We start from the raw sequence: 17,960 nt of genomic DNA on the forward strand, positions 1-17,960 counted from the left end.
GCACGGACCTTTATGCCGCAGTCGTTGGACAAGCACTCGAAGATTTGCGAGCGATCCGCGAACAAGAAGAGGAAGCCCTTCGACTCAGCCAAACAGAGGATCCAGGGCACCGAGTTGGCAGAGTTTCTACCCAAGCAAGAGAAGAAACGACGTTCACTGGATGATAAATTCTCCAATACCAAATCCACTTGGAAACAAACGCATGATGATTTTCTACGGGCTATCCGCGCAGCACGCAACGAGATCGTAAGTCTTGAATCCTCTGATGTATTAACGTAAACCAATTAAATTTTACAGGTGTATATTCAATCTCAAGATTAATAAAAGTCAGAGGCTTTAATTTTAATTTTAAAATCAGATAAGTAAATTAGCTTGAAATACATACCTTTATGTATTATGTAAAACGTATCGTATGTTTAAGAAAAATTGTTACTTGTGTTTTTAAAAGGAAATAATTATTAAATTAGTAAATAACTATTTCGTAATTAACCTAATGAAACGGAACGATCAGTAAAAATAATTAGCACAATTGTTACAAATAATTTTATATATTTATGACTTCGATTCAAGAGACAAATTTATACATAATATGTAAACGAAATAATTGGGTAATATAAGATTGCACGGTTGAATTGAAATGAGAAGGTAACTAGTGAGGCAGGCAGGGGGAGGTGAGAATTGCAGATAGAATTAACCCAGATGCATCACGAATGATACAAGTGCATTCGTGCATGCAATGAATTCTCTTCGCGAAGTGCTTTATAAAATTATAGTTTGCTTATATCTGCTTTGCTGCTTTGTTGATAAATCGTAATATAATTATTGCTGATTGAATTTTCATCTGTGTATCTATTGCTGTGTAGTAATAATTATTATATAAGATATATAAGCTGTAAATTTGAATATATAAAGTCTATTTGCATATCGTAGGATTTTATACGGTGCTGCAATATATTTTTAGGCAGATTCTACGATGCAGAAACAGTGTGGCACAACGATCATATCAAATGCACCAACACGCGCTAACGAACAGGGCATGTGTCCTACCTGTAACCGGCATTTTGGTGTCAAGGCATACGACAGACACGTGGCCTGGTGCAAGGAAAGAATTACACGAGCGCCGGTCAGCCCTGCGACGAACATCGCCAAGGAACGTCTTGAAGCAAGGATGAAATATCGAGCTCCAGTGTTGAAGAGTCGTCGACAAGCAACCCGCGAGAAGTATTCTACAGGCTCAGCGATCACCCTGAGTTCCGGCAACAAAACGTTGCCGACACTGGCAGCTAATAATAAAGCCAAAGAGAGCGCATCAGCACCGAGTTGCAACAAGACCAAAGACAACCCCGTTAAACAGAAATCGACTGTCGTGTAAGTTGCTTGACTTTTTTCTGGAAAAAGCGAATACTTTTTGGCATACAACTGAAATTCATTTATTTGAGCCTCGAGCCTATCATAAATGAAGTTACCCTATCATAAATCGTTTCATGTGACCGGAGTACATATAAATTCGGTGATAAAATCTACCCTTTAACTATCTTTCACCTTATAAATTCAATGACATCTTTCAAAAATCAAAACTTCACTTTTTTAATAACACGAACTTCTCAAATATCTATATATACATATACTCTAATTTGACTAAATTACTTTTACAATTACAGAAGACGTCTTAGTCAAACGAGAGAGTCCTCCAGCCCTACGGTTCCGATGAAGTCACGATTGATAGATCGTATAAATAGGTATGTTGCCTTTTAATATACATAACCACAATCAATGTGCGTCTTAGGAAATACATACGTGGAGCTTAATTTAAGTACATGTTAGTAGCGTGCATGAGGAGAAGGAAAAGGGACAAGGTTGTTTTTAGTCAGAAATATTTAAGCGACAGCATGCATCAGATATTGATAAAGCCTGATGACCTTCTCCTGATGTCAGGCACACATCCTTGATCCTGTTTCCTCATCCTCAGACCACTGGAAGACGAGGCCGGACCGGTTACCTTTCGACCTGCTTCCCCTGTTAAAAGAACCTCTCACCTCCCTGTTCCGCCCTTAAAACATAAGAAAGAAAATTTCGAAGAATGCAACAGCGTCCCCTTGCCAAGATCGTACAGCAAACAATCGAAAAAGACGCAAGGAATAGTGAGACAAGATAAAACCACGAGCCAGAAAACTAAACAAGACGAGAGGCATCAACTATTACATTCTGCTAGATCATTGAAAGCGAACATCGTTTCTGCTAGAAGTCAAGGCAATCCAACATTAAACGATATTTCGATTAACGACGACATTATGGGTGTCACTGTGAAGTCATGCATCATATATAGAGAAAATCAGTTGATAACGTGGAAACAGCTTGTGGAAACAAATCAAGCGAAAGATGTGAAAGAAAGCATTAAGGATTTATCTTTGAACGAAAAGCAAATGGAAAATGTCGAATTTGCATTAAGTATGAATGTGGAAAACACGAATCGGTCGACTGCGTCAACGACGTTGAATCAAACGTATTCGTTTAAAGATTCGCTAATGAGTGATAAAACTGATGACATGCATATTACGAGGAGTAAAAAATGGAAACCAGTAAGACATAGTCCTCGTGTGGAATTCTGTTTAGGAGATTTGGATAAAATGAGTCACATTTATACTTCTTCGATTAATTCCGTTGTCTCTGAAGAAGCGAACACAACAAGCGATTCTAGAAATTCTTGTAGGGATTTAAAACTGGGAACTCTTAAAACAAATGTGTCAAAGCATTCCGTAATAAAAGACGAAAGAATGATAAATAAGATGCAATCTCAAGAAGATAATTTTTATTTCGAAACCTCAGATGCAATATCGCCTTCTGAAAGTTTTAAATCATCGAGGGATAGAATTTTAGAGAAGAAGCAACTAAAACCGACCACTTCTGCTGATTCTTTTGCACAAGGTAATTTTGAAGATAATGCGGAGAATTCTTGTAATAATTTCAAAGTTATGCATTCACAAAAAAATTTGTGTGAAAATAGCGATATTCATGCATTGAATACCAATGTACCTATAATAAAAGGAACAGGACTATTAGATTGCAAAAATTTACAAACTATACATGCAAATGAAAGCGTTGGCGCGATAGAAGAAAATGTAAAAGGAAACATACTGCCTTTACTTGAAGAAAATTTGCTATCTTCAATTTCTTATGGACAATTTGCAGACATCTGCAAGATAAGTGAACCCGAAAAAAATAAAAAAATTGCTAATAGTAATATGCAGGAAGCAAATCAAGAGGTAACTCAATTAATGTTACATAATGATCAACAAAATAATGAATGGAGTAAACGAAAATATATTAAAACTGCCGACAATGATAATGATGAACTTGATATTGATACAAAAAATTCGATTCGATCGATACAAAGTCAATGTGAATATTCTACGAGAAATGAGAATATTAATAACGATGCGTTTCATAATTCTGAAACAAATTGGATAGAAATGGAAACTAATCCATTTGATACAGACGTTATGTTACAACCAACTAGATCAAGCACACCATTTAGGAACATTGAGAATTATTCGGAATTCAAATGCGAGGATTACGAAAATTTTAAGAAAGAATTATGCCTACTACCAGAAAATTCCGAATGGAAAGTGGAAATTGACACGCAAACAGGATCTGAGATGTTATATCGGGTTGAAAGCAGACATTTAAATTCTTTAAACTCCAGGCATTCGTCTCGTGGTAAGATTGGTGAATCGGAAAAGATTAATTTTGCAGTTAGTCCCTCTAACAATAGACATAACGAATGTAATAAGAATATAGAAGGTTCCTCAACAATTTCGTCTCCGATAGTACAAAGAGAGAGAAAAGTTTTGTTAAGAGATACGTGTTCCTTGTTAAAAAAGAAAGGAGAAGGCTTCTTGAACGTTACATCGCCAGTGCAGAAAGAAGAGCAAATAGAATTTCCAGAAGTGCAGAAAAAAGAAGTTGCGAATCAAATAAATATTTGTAACTGTCCGGCGGAAGTTTCCCTAAATTTCAAATGTGAGAACAATGTTGGCGAAGCATCTGTTAATATTAATGAAAATTCCTTACATTCTGAGAGTCAAGTTTGCGATACATTGTTAAATACGAATGTTCTAGCAAATAATCTTATGGAAGAGTCTTCGGAAGCACAAAGTAAAATAAAGTTTAACGAAAGTAATTATAATTGCAATCTAACTGAATCTTTAGCGAATCATTTCGGTGTAAACCCGAAAAAAGATGATTGTTGTTATAAGAGAGAATATACTGTTATTGAAGATAATAATAATTCAAAGAATACGTCAAATATATCCGAGAAATCGGCCGTGAAAAAAGATGGCATAAGCGAAGAAGTGCAAGAAATCTACAAAAATTGCTCGGTCAAAGATTTCGATTGCAATAGTGATAACAGCATCGAACGTCGTGTACAAGATAATATAAGTAACTTCAAATCTGTCACTGACAAAAACGATAGAACCAAGCAGAATTCCCGCAGTTTACGATCGATAGTTTTGTCAGAATCTTGCTTCAAATTAAGTCAACGAGTTCGATTGCATGACTCATTAATAAATCGATCGACAGCCTTGAAACCACATCGACCGAAAACGATCGAGGTAGAAAATATGAGTATTTTGAATGAAAGCAGCGATAGTTTAGCATCATCCGTCGATGCAGTAGATCTCACGGATGTGAAGCAAGTCGAATCTGTTGAAGTGGAAACGATCGAGGAAATTGGTACAAGAAATAGAAGTATCAAATTTAGAATATTGCCGGAGATTAAAAGCCATATGATAATGAAAAAAAACTGCAACGAAAAGGAGAAAATCGATAATCAAACGTATTGGGAGAAGGCATCGAAAGCTTCGAAGAATAGATTGATCAATCTCGATCCACCGCATCAGGAGGCGAGCAGGTTTCTTAAGAGAAATCCAAAATTTCGCATTCTCCCATCTGTTCCCAGTAACTCTTCCTTGATATGTCACAGGTAGGAATAGGCTTGTTAGATTATTTTTCAGGATATTTATTAGTTCTTTATAGAACAAATCTTTATAATACGACGACAGTAATCAATTTCGCTCCTAGTAAAGTAGTTTTATAAATTTACTTTAAAATAAATATGAAGTTGAATTGGAAATGTTATCTAAATCTATATTTCCTAGATAAACAATTTAATAATATGCTATCGATGTTGTCATTTGTAACGTAATTTATTACAAATTGAAAATATCAATTTTCATTCACCGTTACGAAATGAAAACATCAATTTTATACTGTATTTAGATTTCGTAATGCACGTACAATATTATAGGAATATAAAACTGCCATTACGTCCCGTATGGAGCAATTATGTGCGCAGGAGACCGGATTTTAATCTCGTACTTAGCGGTAGAACGTAAGTCCCAGCAGGCTAAACAAACATTGTCAAGACAAATTTCTCACTTCTCGCAGAATTGTCATCAAGTTAGCTCATTTTGTCGAAACGACAGCTTCAAGCCAATTCTTATTACGATATCGTTAATTGTTCGAACCGCAAATTTAATTTTGGCACGTTCTTTAATGTATATTGTATCGCATGTGTGACTCCACACGAGTTTAACTATCACATTCTACGAAGATTTACTTCGAAAATTGGTTAAAGAACATGCTTTGCATGTTTATCCCAGGCTGAAATGCTTCTCTGATATTTTGTGTACATATCGTTATCGTTCCACAGGCGCATTATCGACCTTGGCATTCGTTGATTGCTTTCTAAAATAGGAAATCTGAAAAATTCGATACACTACAGATCAATGTAAGCATGGGACAGATTTTTCGATGAATTTCCGTTTACTGCTAATATCTTCGTTTTAAATTTTATCATGGCACATTTACTACATTTCAAGCAGCTATTTTCAATTTATTCCGTGTATATATTTACGTACGTATACGCGATATCCTCTATGAAATAAGATTTTATATTACTCACACTGCATTGATTCTACTACGTAAGACATCTTTCTTTTTTGAGATCTTTCGTACAGTAAATGTTTTCTTGAACATTTTAATCTTACGTATTGTTAGAGTTCTATAAAATACATTACAAAAAATAATCTTAAAATTCCTTAATATATATTAAAAAGAATGGTTATAGTTCTATTATATACTTCGATACGAGCATTGTAAATAAATTTATGTTATGTAATGTTTTACTTAATATTATTGGTATACAAATTGAATTTAAACTTATTATTGACTATAGGTTGACTATAGATTATGATTTCTCAAATTTTTTATTTTATTTATTTACACATTTTTTAATTACTTACGAAGACATCTATCTATGAAAATCGACGGATAACTTTTTGAAATCTTGATACGTAGTTTTATGTAAGCTCTATATGTAAATTTCATTATTTTCTGTATCATAAATTTTCCTGCGAAATTATATTAATATTTCAATTTGGATAATCAATGCATCAATCACAAAACTATTAATAATTTAAAAAACGATATGTTCCCGAAAGAAACGTCTCCTAGTGCAATAGGGATGACATTGAACCGCTAATTGTGCTTTCAGCGGCAGGGATTACGATCCTTTCTTACTAGCAGAGCAGCAGATGAATGACCTGCTGTCGGACACCAGCGAACAATCCGTGACGGACAGTCAGCCGATTGAACAAAACCAAGATTCCTCTTTTCCTCTTTCTCATTCCTCGGCTTTCGTCAAATATCCTTGCCAGCCATCTCTTTCGAGTCCTGAAAAACGATCGTCCTTGATAGCTCCTCCATCGGAATTCGACGATCTCGTGTCAGATTTCTCGAGCGATTCCACCGAGACTAACTCGTTATCACAAGAAGCTTTTTTCAAAGATCTCAAAGAGAACAAGGAATTCAAAGGTTCGATTTGTAAAACGAAGCTAGAAAAGAAATCTCCCATTAGAGAGTTAGGTAGGCGAATAATTATCGATAAATCGAAAGCTTTAGGCGGTGAAGTAATCGACGCTACAAATTGTGGTAGTAGAAGTTTTGTTGGTAACTCGGAAAGAGTTCATAAAATTCTTGACAAAGTCTCAACAAAAGTTATTCGGCCTAACGTTAATCGCTCCGTTTCCGTTCGGTCGTCCTCCGCATCTAAAACTACCCCGGATCGAAAAAATTTGAATAATTCTCATGAAAAAAGATCGTTTCATAAAAATAGCGATACCTACAAGTCATCGAATAACAGTCTAAATAGCAGGAATAATAATTATACGAACCTTTCAAGCAGTAATTTGAGCCTTAGCTCCATAATATCTTCGGATGTGGACATCAAACGATCGAATTCTGTGTTCGACGAATTGATGACCTCGTTCGAGAATGAAAATAGTTCCTTCCCCTCCTTGAAATCCTTCATGAAAAGTGATTCCTTATCCGTATCTAGCCCTGTTCACGGCAGACAACGCAATGGACAAATTAGCGATGAGGAACTATCTTCGCCCGAGAGCTACAAAAGACAAGATTACAATAAAATGAGCGCCGATTCCGCTTATAGCAGGTTAATATGCGATTGTTTAGTGATATAGTATGTATAAAATATTAGTGAAAATTCTTATCTTATTATTCTACTGCATGACACATACACGCGCGCGCGCGTATATGTATGTCCTATACGGTACAATTTTGTATACGTATATTCCGCGTCTCTTTAGAGATATTTAAAATATTTGACCCCTAGTTCTTCGTTCATACTCATATTTCAATCGATGTTATTACTCAAATCGGTTTATATTATAGGTATGCATATTTTTTACTTAACAATTATCCGCTTCGATAAAGATTGCTCTGCATTACGATAATACATTTCAAAGCTCTAAATATTTTCAAGTCAATTTTTACACGAACGATAGATTATATTCTAGAGTATATTTTGGATTATGTGTGTAATTTGCCGTAATTTGCCGTAATTGTCGTCGGTACCATGTAATCTCCTGCATGCCTAAACCCCCATTCAATTTCTTCCTCCTAGTTTAAATCGCAAATATTCGCATCATGGACGCAGCACTAACGATGTGGTCGGATGCTTCGACGAGGATTTGTTGAGGAACAATCGTCAAGACAGCGATGGAGTCACGAACATGACCAAATGCAAGATGTCCAAATATTGTCACCGATGTGGTTTCAAATTCCCGGAAACTGCCAAGTTTTGTTGCGAATGCGGTATCAAAAGACTCGTGCTTTGAAGCACTCGGCTGATCGACCGATAAAAACAACTTTGAAGCACAAGGAATCGACTCTGAGTAAATTGTTCTAGCCTCGAATCGATTGCAAAAGCTTTTTAAACGAAAGGGACTATAGTCTATAAGAAACTATAGTTTAAAATTGCAGACGAAAAACCGATTCAAACGTATATATAAACAATCGTAATAAGCAGGTACTCGAAGCACGAAGGATAAAGTATCGGCACAAAGGAATTGAAAGAAGAACTATCTTAAATATTCGTGAAATCATTAGAGAAAAGAAGATTTTTTATTCTTGCAGTTTAGAGTTAGACCTATATACTTATGTGCTCTAGTTACTGGTTTTCGGTCATTGTGAAATTTGCAGAAAAAAATCTAGAAACGTTAAATTTTCAAGTATTAATGAACACACAAGAAAAACGAAAATAAGTTGCAGAAAATAGATCCGAATATAAATAATTGCAGAATTGTTGGGCAGTAATTGCATCTCTGTCATCGAGTAATATCAACTTAAAGGACTCGCCATTATTATCTTAGTTAACACGAGAATTAGATTTTAAAAGGTCAATTAATTTGGATTTAACGTGCTGCGATTGTAAAACTCGAACTTGTTCTATTTCAAACATTCGCGCGTATATGTATGAAAATGAAATAAGAATATAAAATGAAAGTTACATATAATACAATTGCTTCATCGCAGATTATATTCTTTGTAACAAATATGTGAAATTATGATTTTTGTTGTTTCATATAAAAAAATGGACGAGCATTTATACGCATTATTAAAAGGAAACTTTGCATTTGTTTTTTGTTGAACTGCAAGTACATGACAGAACGAAAATTATAATTTTATAGTATAACAATTATGTACTTTGTTCTTTGTACTTTGGGTTATCTTGTTCGTTGTTTGATACTCATTAATCGTTTTTGCTTTTTACTCTTCAACTTTACGTTTGTAAGTAAGCGATATATCGAAAACCGCCTTCTTCCACCTTCTCCCTGAATTTACCTCCTAGTAATTTTTTTATGAACTTTTTATATAAGAGTGAGCACAACGAATCAAGGCGGACAAAAATAAATCATACATTTATTCAAATAATGTATTTTATATATGTGTGTAACGAAATAATTGTAGCGTAAGTTTAAGAGTATTTATTAGTAATAGTTCAATTGCTGGTACAATTTCGCGCCTAAATAACAACGATTAATCGTTACTAAGATTAATAAATTACGGGTGGGTAGCGAAACGCACGGGCAGCGCTTTTAATAAGTCTAAAAACTTAACTTTAATAAGTCGAAAAACTTTCTTCATAGAAAGGAAAAATGAAAAAAACGAGAGTAGTTGTTACACATCTGCCGAAATAGCGCCAATATCCTACTAAGAGTGATTCGTCTTTATCATCCGTACTCAAAGAGCATTGAAACAGGAAAAAAAACATTTAAAAAAGAATCTACCAAAATATATGAACATAAATATTAACAGAGAAATCCATACCAAACTAAATGTACATTGTCCTAATAATAATATAACAAATTATCTATGTTTTGAACTGTATTTTTGCAAGTGCAATAAAGTTATGCTTGTACAAGATCTAGTATTGTACCTATCTATGAGTTTTACATTCTGAAAATAGTCATGATTAAATATTTTGCTTCTTTTATCAAATGACGAACAAACATAGCAGCTTGTTTATGTGTAATTATACTTCATGCTGCACACAAACTTCAAGAAATAATGTTACGATCTGTGAACTGTTTGCCACGATTTTTTGTAAGCAGTAACAATTATTAGAAAACTAATTTTTTAAAGTGCCTTGATTTTTATGTTTCGGTTTTTTGTAGCGGTTTGGTTCACAATCTCAATACTTGAACAGAAAAACTAGTAGATATTTTCACGTAAATGTCAGTCCAGGTGAAAAAGCCAAATGTGGAACGGAAAATAGTAACGTAAAGATTTTCTAATAAAATTTGTTATTTGTCGTTTTCAAAATGTATGTCCACGAATAATTGACATTTTAATGTTTCAAATACTGTTTGCAGGATTATCCCCTAATAGATCATTGTTACGATGTTGTGATCGTGGGCGCGGGTGGTGCAGGGTTGAGAGCGGCTTTTGGCTTAGGTAATTTAATTACAAACACGTTCCATATAACTCGAGAATTAAATTAAAATAATATATTACCCATCTGATAATCTACAGTAAAAAAAGCTATTATCTTTTAAGTCAGGTTAAAAAAGTAATTATGCATTTTGTTGCACATGCATTGCATAATTCTATAGTCAACTTGAAAGGAAAATTGAAAATATGAACTATTTTTTAATTCATAAATCATGTAAACGAGATTTGACTGGTGTAATTCACCGGTGGGCTACAATCTGCACTTTCATCTGGCAGCGCGCGTCACCGGTGCGTCACACCTTTGTTTTACCATCACGCGGCGTGACCTGCCGATCAGTCAGATCATATTAAATAGTTAGCCATTTTATAAAATTTCTATTTCGAACCCAAGAAGTTTGTTTACGTAACACGTTCGAGCCGACATAATTTTTCGTACGCACCTTCTCCAATAATATTTATATTTTATTCCAGTTCTCGTTAAATAACATTTTTATAAATTAAAATTGGAAACGTAATTGCCGCGCGATGATAAAAATATGGTGTGACCCACCGGTGATCCACGCCGCCAAATAGAAGCGCTGGTTACGGCCCACCAGTGGATCACACCAGTTTGAACGTGTTAAACATTGTACATATTAGTTTAACGAATTTATTATTTATTATGTTTATTATCTGCCATTAACCTACCACGTAAAGTTAGAAAATTCATCATTCTTTAATTATCAATTCTCAACGATCTTGTTTTCGTGCTTTTATTGAACAGGGAGTAAGGGTTACCGCGTGGCAGTGGTCACAAAATTATTTCCTACAAGATCTCACACTGTCGCCGCTCAAGGTGGAGTAAATGCCGCTATTGATGAGAAGGAGGATAATTGGCTTTACCATATGTATGATACCGTTAAAGGGTCTGACTGGCTAGGAGATCAGGATGCGATACATTTCCTAACAAGAGAAGCACCTCGAGCAGTTTATGAACTCGAAAATTATGGTAATTTTTTAAGTACCAAATATAGCTTTTTTGATGAAATAAGATAAATAAAGAATAAAATAAAAAAAGTTAACATAAGTGAATCATATTCGAAAGTCTCTCATATTTGAGAATTAAATTTACCAATTTATTAAATTAAAATTAATTAAATGAATAAAATGAATTAGAATTAACCAATTATATGAAATTTCAAAGTCTTATTTTTAAACTATTAGCAGTATCAAAATTTACGTATTTTAGGTTGTCCCTTTAGCCGTACGGACGATGGAAAAATCTATCAACGTGCATTTGGTGGACAATCGTTAAAGTTTGGAAAAGGTGGTCAAGCTCACAGAACTTGTGCCGCCGCGGATAGAACCGGTCACGCAATACTACACACTTTATATGGGCAGAGCCTCCGTTACGACGTCCATTATTACGTCGAGTACTTTGCCCTCGATCTTCTTATGTTCGGACGATGCTGCAAGGGAGTTTTAGCATGGGAACTAGAAACCGGACTTCTGCATCGCTTCAGGGCTCATCATACAGTAAACATTGATCTTTGATTAATAGAATTAAAATATTTGCTGCATAACGATGTACAAAGCGGTTCTTTTAATTTTATAACATCGTATGCATTGAAATTATATTTTTTGACAAAATAAGTAAAAGGAACGAAGAAAGAAAACACTTTGCAAATTGTTTACTAAATATATGTATAAGTCCCATGCATGCCACATTTCATCGTGGTTTTTGCTTTTGAAAAATTTCAGACACGGTATCCTTAGCATCATGTTACCATATTATCCTACGAAGCCAGGGAACGGCGCGACGGGTCGTTAAACATGAGCATTAAATATCGAGCCGATAAACAAGCTGACACCTTTTCCAGGTATTAGCTACAGGAGGAGCAGGAAGATGTTACCTGTCCTGCACCGCGGCACATGTATGCACCGGAGATGGTATGGCGATGGCCTCCAGAGCAGGATTGCCCCTTGAAGATATGGAGTTCATCCAGTTTCATCCAACCGGTATTTGCGTAGCAAAAAGGAAAATAGAATCCGCAAGGGCAAAAGCTTTCCCCGTTTAACCAGTCGATTTTTCCGCCAGGAATATACGGCAGCGGCATTTTGATAACAGAAGGTAGCCGTGGAGAAGGCGGGAAGCTACTCAATTCCGAAGGAGAATTTTTCATGGAACGATACGCGCCGAACGCGAAAGACCTCGCCTCTCGCGATATCGTATCCAGAGCAATAACAATGGAAATATTCGAAGGAAGGTAAGCATATAGGAAATTCTATGAATATATTTAACACTTTCGCGGCCATAATCGACAATAAAACACCATTTATTTGAATTTTACTTATTACACATTAACTTATGATTAAACTTAGGAATTAAACTTTTATCTGGGCGTGAACTCCTATTACTTGGAATTCACTGGTAGTGGGGAAAATCAGTGAACCCCGATTATATTAGGTTGTCCGAAAAGTATCTTTCTTTTACAGACACGTCCTTTACAACAACGTATCTTTATACAAACATGAAACTTAATCTGTCGAACGTTGTGATTTTTATTTTGATAAAAAAATGGATCATACGTAATTCGATAAAATAATATAAAACGAAAAATGTTGTCCATGCATTATTTCTTTATAAAACGAAAGAAACTTTCCGGACGACCTAATATAAACTCTAGCTATAGGTGAAATGTTTAAAGTAATACATACTACAAGTGAAAAGTCTCAAGATTGTACGAATAAAAGAAAATAATTTAATATGCAATAATTACGATACATTTAATAGAAATACGCAATGTCAAATTCAATTATAATGTGAAATACATCCCCGACTTTTATCGCTTAATATCTTAGGTTTTAACTTTTGGAATATTAAAATGAACTTAATTTTTCACAAATATACTTTTGGTGAGCTGGTCAAGATAAATGGAGTTCTACCGTATAACGAAACATACCATGCTCTTCGGTGCTCTCCGGCGCCGTTACTTTATGAAAACAGATTTGTTTTTACCCGATCCCGTTATGTCTATTTTCTTATATCTTCCCTCTCATTTATCAGAATTTAAAAAAGATTTCTATATTGACCTTTGGTAAAACTATTGAACGAGAAAGAAGACTTACTACTGTAGACATATTAAATTATCTAATACTCTGTAGGTACATTAAATTATCTATTTATATAATATTTATATACTAGCACATGAAATAACTTTCAGGTCATAGATGGAAAAAGATGGAAAAGTTTCATTACATCATAAATGCGAAATAAACTTGTAATCTCTGAGTTAACCTCAAGTTTTCTTGATAAGAAATTGTAACACTCTTTATATTTATTATGTAAGATGATTTGTAAGAAATCCAATGATATTCATATATCTAAATATCTTAAGAAACATACGTATACATAATTTACATATAAGTCTATATACATATATTTATTTATTTATTTATTTTATTTATTTATATAATTATATCTTTGATATAGGTTATATAATATTATATAAATATATAAATAACTTATATCAATATATACAATTTATACTTTCCACATTTGTGCTTTAATAACGATCCTATGAAAGTTACTCCTAATTTATCCAAACGAACCTAAGTCGCAAAATTAAACACATAAAGATCATCTCCTTCTATTAGCACGAAACTACTGCATCCTTGTGACTTCCATGAAATTTATTCCATTCCAGAGGTGTAGGTCCGAAGAAAGACCATGTATTTTTGCAACTACATCACTTGCCAACAGAAACAATACGCACGCGACTACCAGGAATTTCGCACTTAGCCTGGGTCTTCAGCGGCGTGAATGTAGAAAAAGAACCGATACCTATCATTCCCACAGTGCACTACAATATGGGCGGCATACCCACGAACTGGCGAGCACAGGTGAATAATTAGAACGCCCTTCGCTAAACCAACTACGCACGAAGCATGAATCACTGGTTGGTAACTCTGCCCAAGGTTCTGACGCGAGAAAACGAGGAAGATAGCGTGATCGAAGGACTCTGGGCAGCAGGTGAAACCGCGTGCGTGTCTGTCCATGGGGCCAATCGGTTAGGCGCCAATAGCCTTCTGGAGTTAGTCGTTTTTGGCAAGGCAATCTCCGATCAGATCGACTGCATGACCAGGCCTGGAGAACGTCACGAGGACTTACCATCCGTAAGTGCACAATTTATTTTCGATGGTTCGTTATACGTGGCACGGAATACTTAATGAGTTGTGGAATACAAAATTATGTTTCTTCGCGTATTATAAATTCACATAGTTTTTTAGTGGGACCCATTTATGCTTCCATAATTGAAGAAGATACTTACAAAAATTCTACAATATGCTATGGCTATCTGTATTATAATACATCCACTCTGTATATGAAATAGTCATCGGTAAACTTAGTTAAATACGTAAATGCTTCGATTTTAAGATCTGTTGTCTCAGACAAAAGTGAAACACTAATAACATAAATATTTCACAGATGATTGGTTTATGTATAATAATAATAATAATAATTAATTTTTAAACATAAAGTACTAAAGATTACTCCAATTATAATTTATTACTTTTAGAGGTAAAAGAGAAATTAAATCTGCTCTTTTTTGTAATCTTATTTTATTTTGTAGTCTCACCGACAATCTATACATACATCGTTCACTGTATGAAGCAATGAAATTCAATGTCCAATTAGAATTATATTAGAAGTATATTATTAGTATATTATGTTTTAACGACAGAATATTAAGAAGGATTTACAATAAATTGTGAAATAGCAATGACATTTAAAATATCAAGATTTTTTTTTAATTTTGTGATATATATATTGTATATTTTTATTTCATTCTATTAAATAAATAAAATTATTTATTCTGATCAGAAATATCTCAAATTATTCAACCGTGAACCTTCAAGTTGTATATTAAATACACAAAGAACACATTAGGACATTTTAATTCAATTAACTTTCATTCATAACCTCTCATTTATCATCCTGCAATAAAAACATTCAACTCTGAATAGTGAAACTCGAATCGAGGATTCAAGTTGAACAATCGAACGTAAGATGCTGCCTATTATTAATATCCTATTGTGATTTTTCCTCTAGTTATACACAGTTATACACAGCTATTTTCATTTACGTGTATGTGACGTCTTTACGTACATAATAATTCTCTATCTGAATTAAACATTAATATTCAATGTTGTCACTGGAAAGTTTGAAATAGCAACGATATACGTTTATATTAAAATCATTTATCCTGACAGGTTTAACCAATTTTTATTTATAATCTCTCATTCATCTTTCAATAATAAAACTCAAACGCAATTGAAGCTTCGAATCAAATAATGAAACAAAATACCGGCTATTATTAAGATCCTATTGTTATTTTGTCTCTTATAACTATACTCAATTGCATACTTACGTATGTGTACAGATTGTTGGCGAGGAGTCTATTTGCCGCTTTGACGCGACTCGTTATGCAAAAGGTTGTATTCCTATCGCCGAGCTGCGAGAAGAGATGCAGCAAACTATGCACAAGTATTGCTCGGTGTTCAGAACCTGCGATGTATTACAACGAGGATGTCGTGAGATGACGCGACTCTTTACCTGCGACTTGCCGGATATATGTGTAGGTGAATTGATCGAAATGATGCATTTATGTAAGATTGAGTTATAAGGTCTTCATCTTCTCGACATTTAATCCGTTTTATCTGTCACACGATATACTGTCCCAAGTTTTTCTCATCAGACGATGTCGACATGAACAGAAGAAAGAAAAAAATATTAAACTATATACAAATAGTGCGAAGCAGCTTCGCCGATCTGCTACATAGAGTTGTGCAAACACAGCCTCATAAATAATTAATTAAGACATTATACCGAAAATATAAAATAACAATAGGTTTGGTTTGTGTTTGATACGATGTAAGTAGGAGTCAGGAACAGATAAGGCATTATGCATTACGAACGTAGCAATGGTTAAGTGTTAATGGCTGACTGTTTTCAACGATAAATGGGATCAATTTTCGACCCTCAAAATTATAAGTTGAACTGTATTTTTGGAATAAATTAAAGAACAAAATTTACTGGACATAAATTAATATATATCAGGAATAAAAGAAATTTTCTGATGATTAATACGTGTTAAGAATTAGAAAGAATTGAAACTTATAACATGTTCGAATTGTTTTAGGTTCAAGATCAATCTTTAATCTGGAACACAGAGCTGGTAGAAGCCATAGAATTACAAAACATGATGTTGGTTTGTATGCACATCGTTTACGCGGCCGAAAACAGAAAAGAGTCTCGAGGGTCTCATGCTCGGGATGATTTCAAAGTATTTATATCTTTGTTTAATCTAATATCTAATTCGATCTGCAGCTGGCTAATATTCACGACGAAATCGAACGAAAATTATATTTGCAGGAACGAATCGATGAATACGACTACTCGAAACCGCTTGAAGGTCAGAAGAAACGATCATATGCTGAGCATTGGCGCAAACACACACTCACATGGTCCCGACCAGATGGATCGGTAAGTTATCGGGATTTCCTATTTTCCTTTATCACTTATTTCACGGCATATCAATGCATGTAAGCGCCTCGATGGTATACTTTTTCCGACAGAATTATTTTGTTTATTGATAACTTTAGCTTTTTATAGTCAACATTTTTACTTTATATTATTGATTTATTATTAATATTATATTTTTATTATTATATTATAGCGGGGGCGCAATGATTTTTATTAAATGATTTTTCGATCATGATTAAATAAAATTAAATAATAAATGTTCGAAATTTTATTTCTAAATTAAAAATGAAATATAAAAGTGTAGCTGCATTTGAACCGAATTTTGAAACTTTATCGCCAATTATATTTAAACTTGCGAGATTATATAATATGTCAATTGTGTATTCTTTTTATCAGTTGAAATATCAGAAATATTTCCACCTTTACAGATCAGCATTTCTTATCGTCCTGTCATCGACACGACACTGGACGAAACAGAAGCCCGACATGTTCCTCCATCGATTCGAGTATATTAATACGATCATTAAATCCCATTACGATTCTTCCCTTTCACCTTTTTCGCCTGATTTTTTCTTTTTTCCTAAATTAACATGGCTAATAATATTACTAATATTATCAACATTCTTTGTATTGACATGATTGATAATACAGATATGAGCTATGTTTCTATCTTGAAACCGCTAAAACAACGAACCTGCAAATTTTGTTGTTTATACAACTTTCGTCCACTGTGTCGAATCGATTACTGTAATTAATTCCAACCGGAGGCACGGACCTGTCTGTCACCTTATTTTACATAGTCAATTAACGAAACGTATCACTTATCCTGCAGAGTGAAAGCCATTCTTCGCACTGTTTACGACCACTATCGGACATTGTAACACGATTAAAAATTAGCTACCGTTGCCCTCGAATATTTTCGCAAAGAGAAATTATTTCACATCGATATTCGTAAAATCGGATGATGATTATTTGATAAGTAGATAACAGAGTGAAAGATAGCTACTTACATCGATGTATTCTATTTTTCATTCAGAATTTAATATTCAAAGAACATCTCCTTAAATTATATTTTTCAGAATTGTTCTGGAAGTAATTACGTTTTATTTCTTGACTATTT

The 17,960-nt window shown here is 34.1% G+C and overlaps 2 protein-coding genes across 3 annotated transcripts in view; both read left to right on the top strand.

Annotated features, from left to right (window-relative positions):
* The window catches only part of LOC100741801, a 12,654-nt gene extending 2,864 nt beyond the window's left edge, over positions 1-9,790 (top strand). Inside the window, exons 3-9 of the mRNA XM_033323893.1 lie at positions 1-246; positions 962-1,368; positions 1,662-1,739; positions 1,970-4,984; positions 5,309-5,392; positions 6,557-7,513; positions 7,985-9,790. Of these exons, the coding sequence (XP_033179784.1) occupies positions 1-246; positions 962-1,368; positions 1,662-1,739; positions 1,970-4,984; positions 5,309-5,392; positions 6,557-7,513; positions 7,985-8,198 (5,001 nt within the window). The 3' untranslated portion in view covers positions 8,199-9,790. The remainder of the gene's footprint in view (positions 247-961; positions 1,369-1,661; positions 1,740-1,969; positions 4,985-5,308; positions 5,393-6,556; positions 7,514-7,984) is intronic.
* Positions 9,791-10,242: 452 nt separating this feature from the next.
* LOC100741995 (succinate dehydrogenase [ubiquinone] flavoprotein subunit, mitochondrial) lies at positions 10,243-17,533 on the top strand. 2 transcript variants are annotated; one of them, XM_033323890.1, is made up of 11 exons: positions 10,243-10,317; positions 11,078-11,302; positions 11,543-11,829; positions 12,174-12,312; positions 12,392-12,560; positions 14,001-14,196; positions 14,272-14,469; positions 15,738-15,932; positions 16,497-16,640; positions 16,730-16,840; positions 17,269-17,533. In XM_033323890.1, the coding sequence occupies exons 2-11, from the start codon at positions 11,200-11,202 to the stop codon at positions 17,353-17,355; spliced, it is 1,629 nt and encodes a 542-aa protein (XP_033179781.1). In that variant the 5' UTR covers positions 10,243-10,317; positions 11,078-11,199; the 3' UTR covers positions 17,356-17,533. The 2 variants fall into 2 exon arrangements, with proteins under 2 accessions (XP_033179781.1, XP_024227174.1); XM_024371406.2 differs by lacking the exon at positions 17,269-17,533 and having other exon boundaries at positions 15,738-15,936.
* The last annotated feature ends 427 nt before the right edge of the window (positions 17,534-17,960 follow it).

The sequence above is a fragment of the Bombus impatiens genome, unplaced genomic scaffold, assembly GCF_000188095.3.
Source record: "Bombus impatiens unplaced genomic scaffold, BIMP_2.2 scf_1283, whole genome shotgun sequence".
Lineage (NCBI taxonomy): Eukaryota > Metazoa > Arthropoda > Insecta > Hymenoptera > Apidae > Bombus > Bombus impatiens.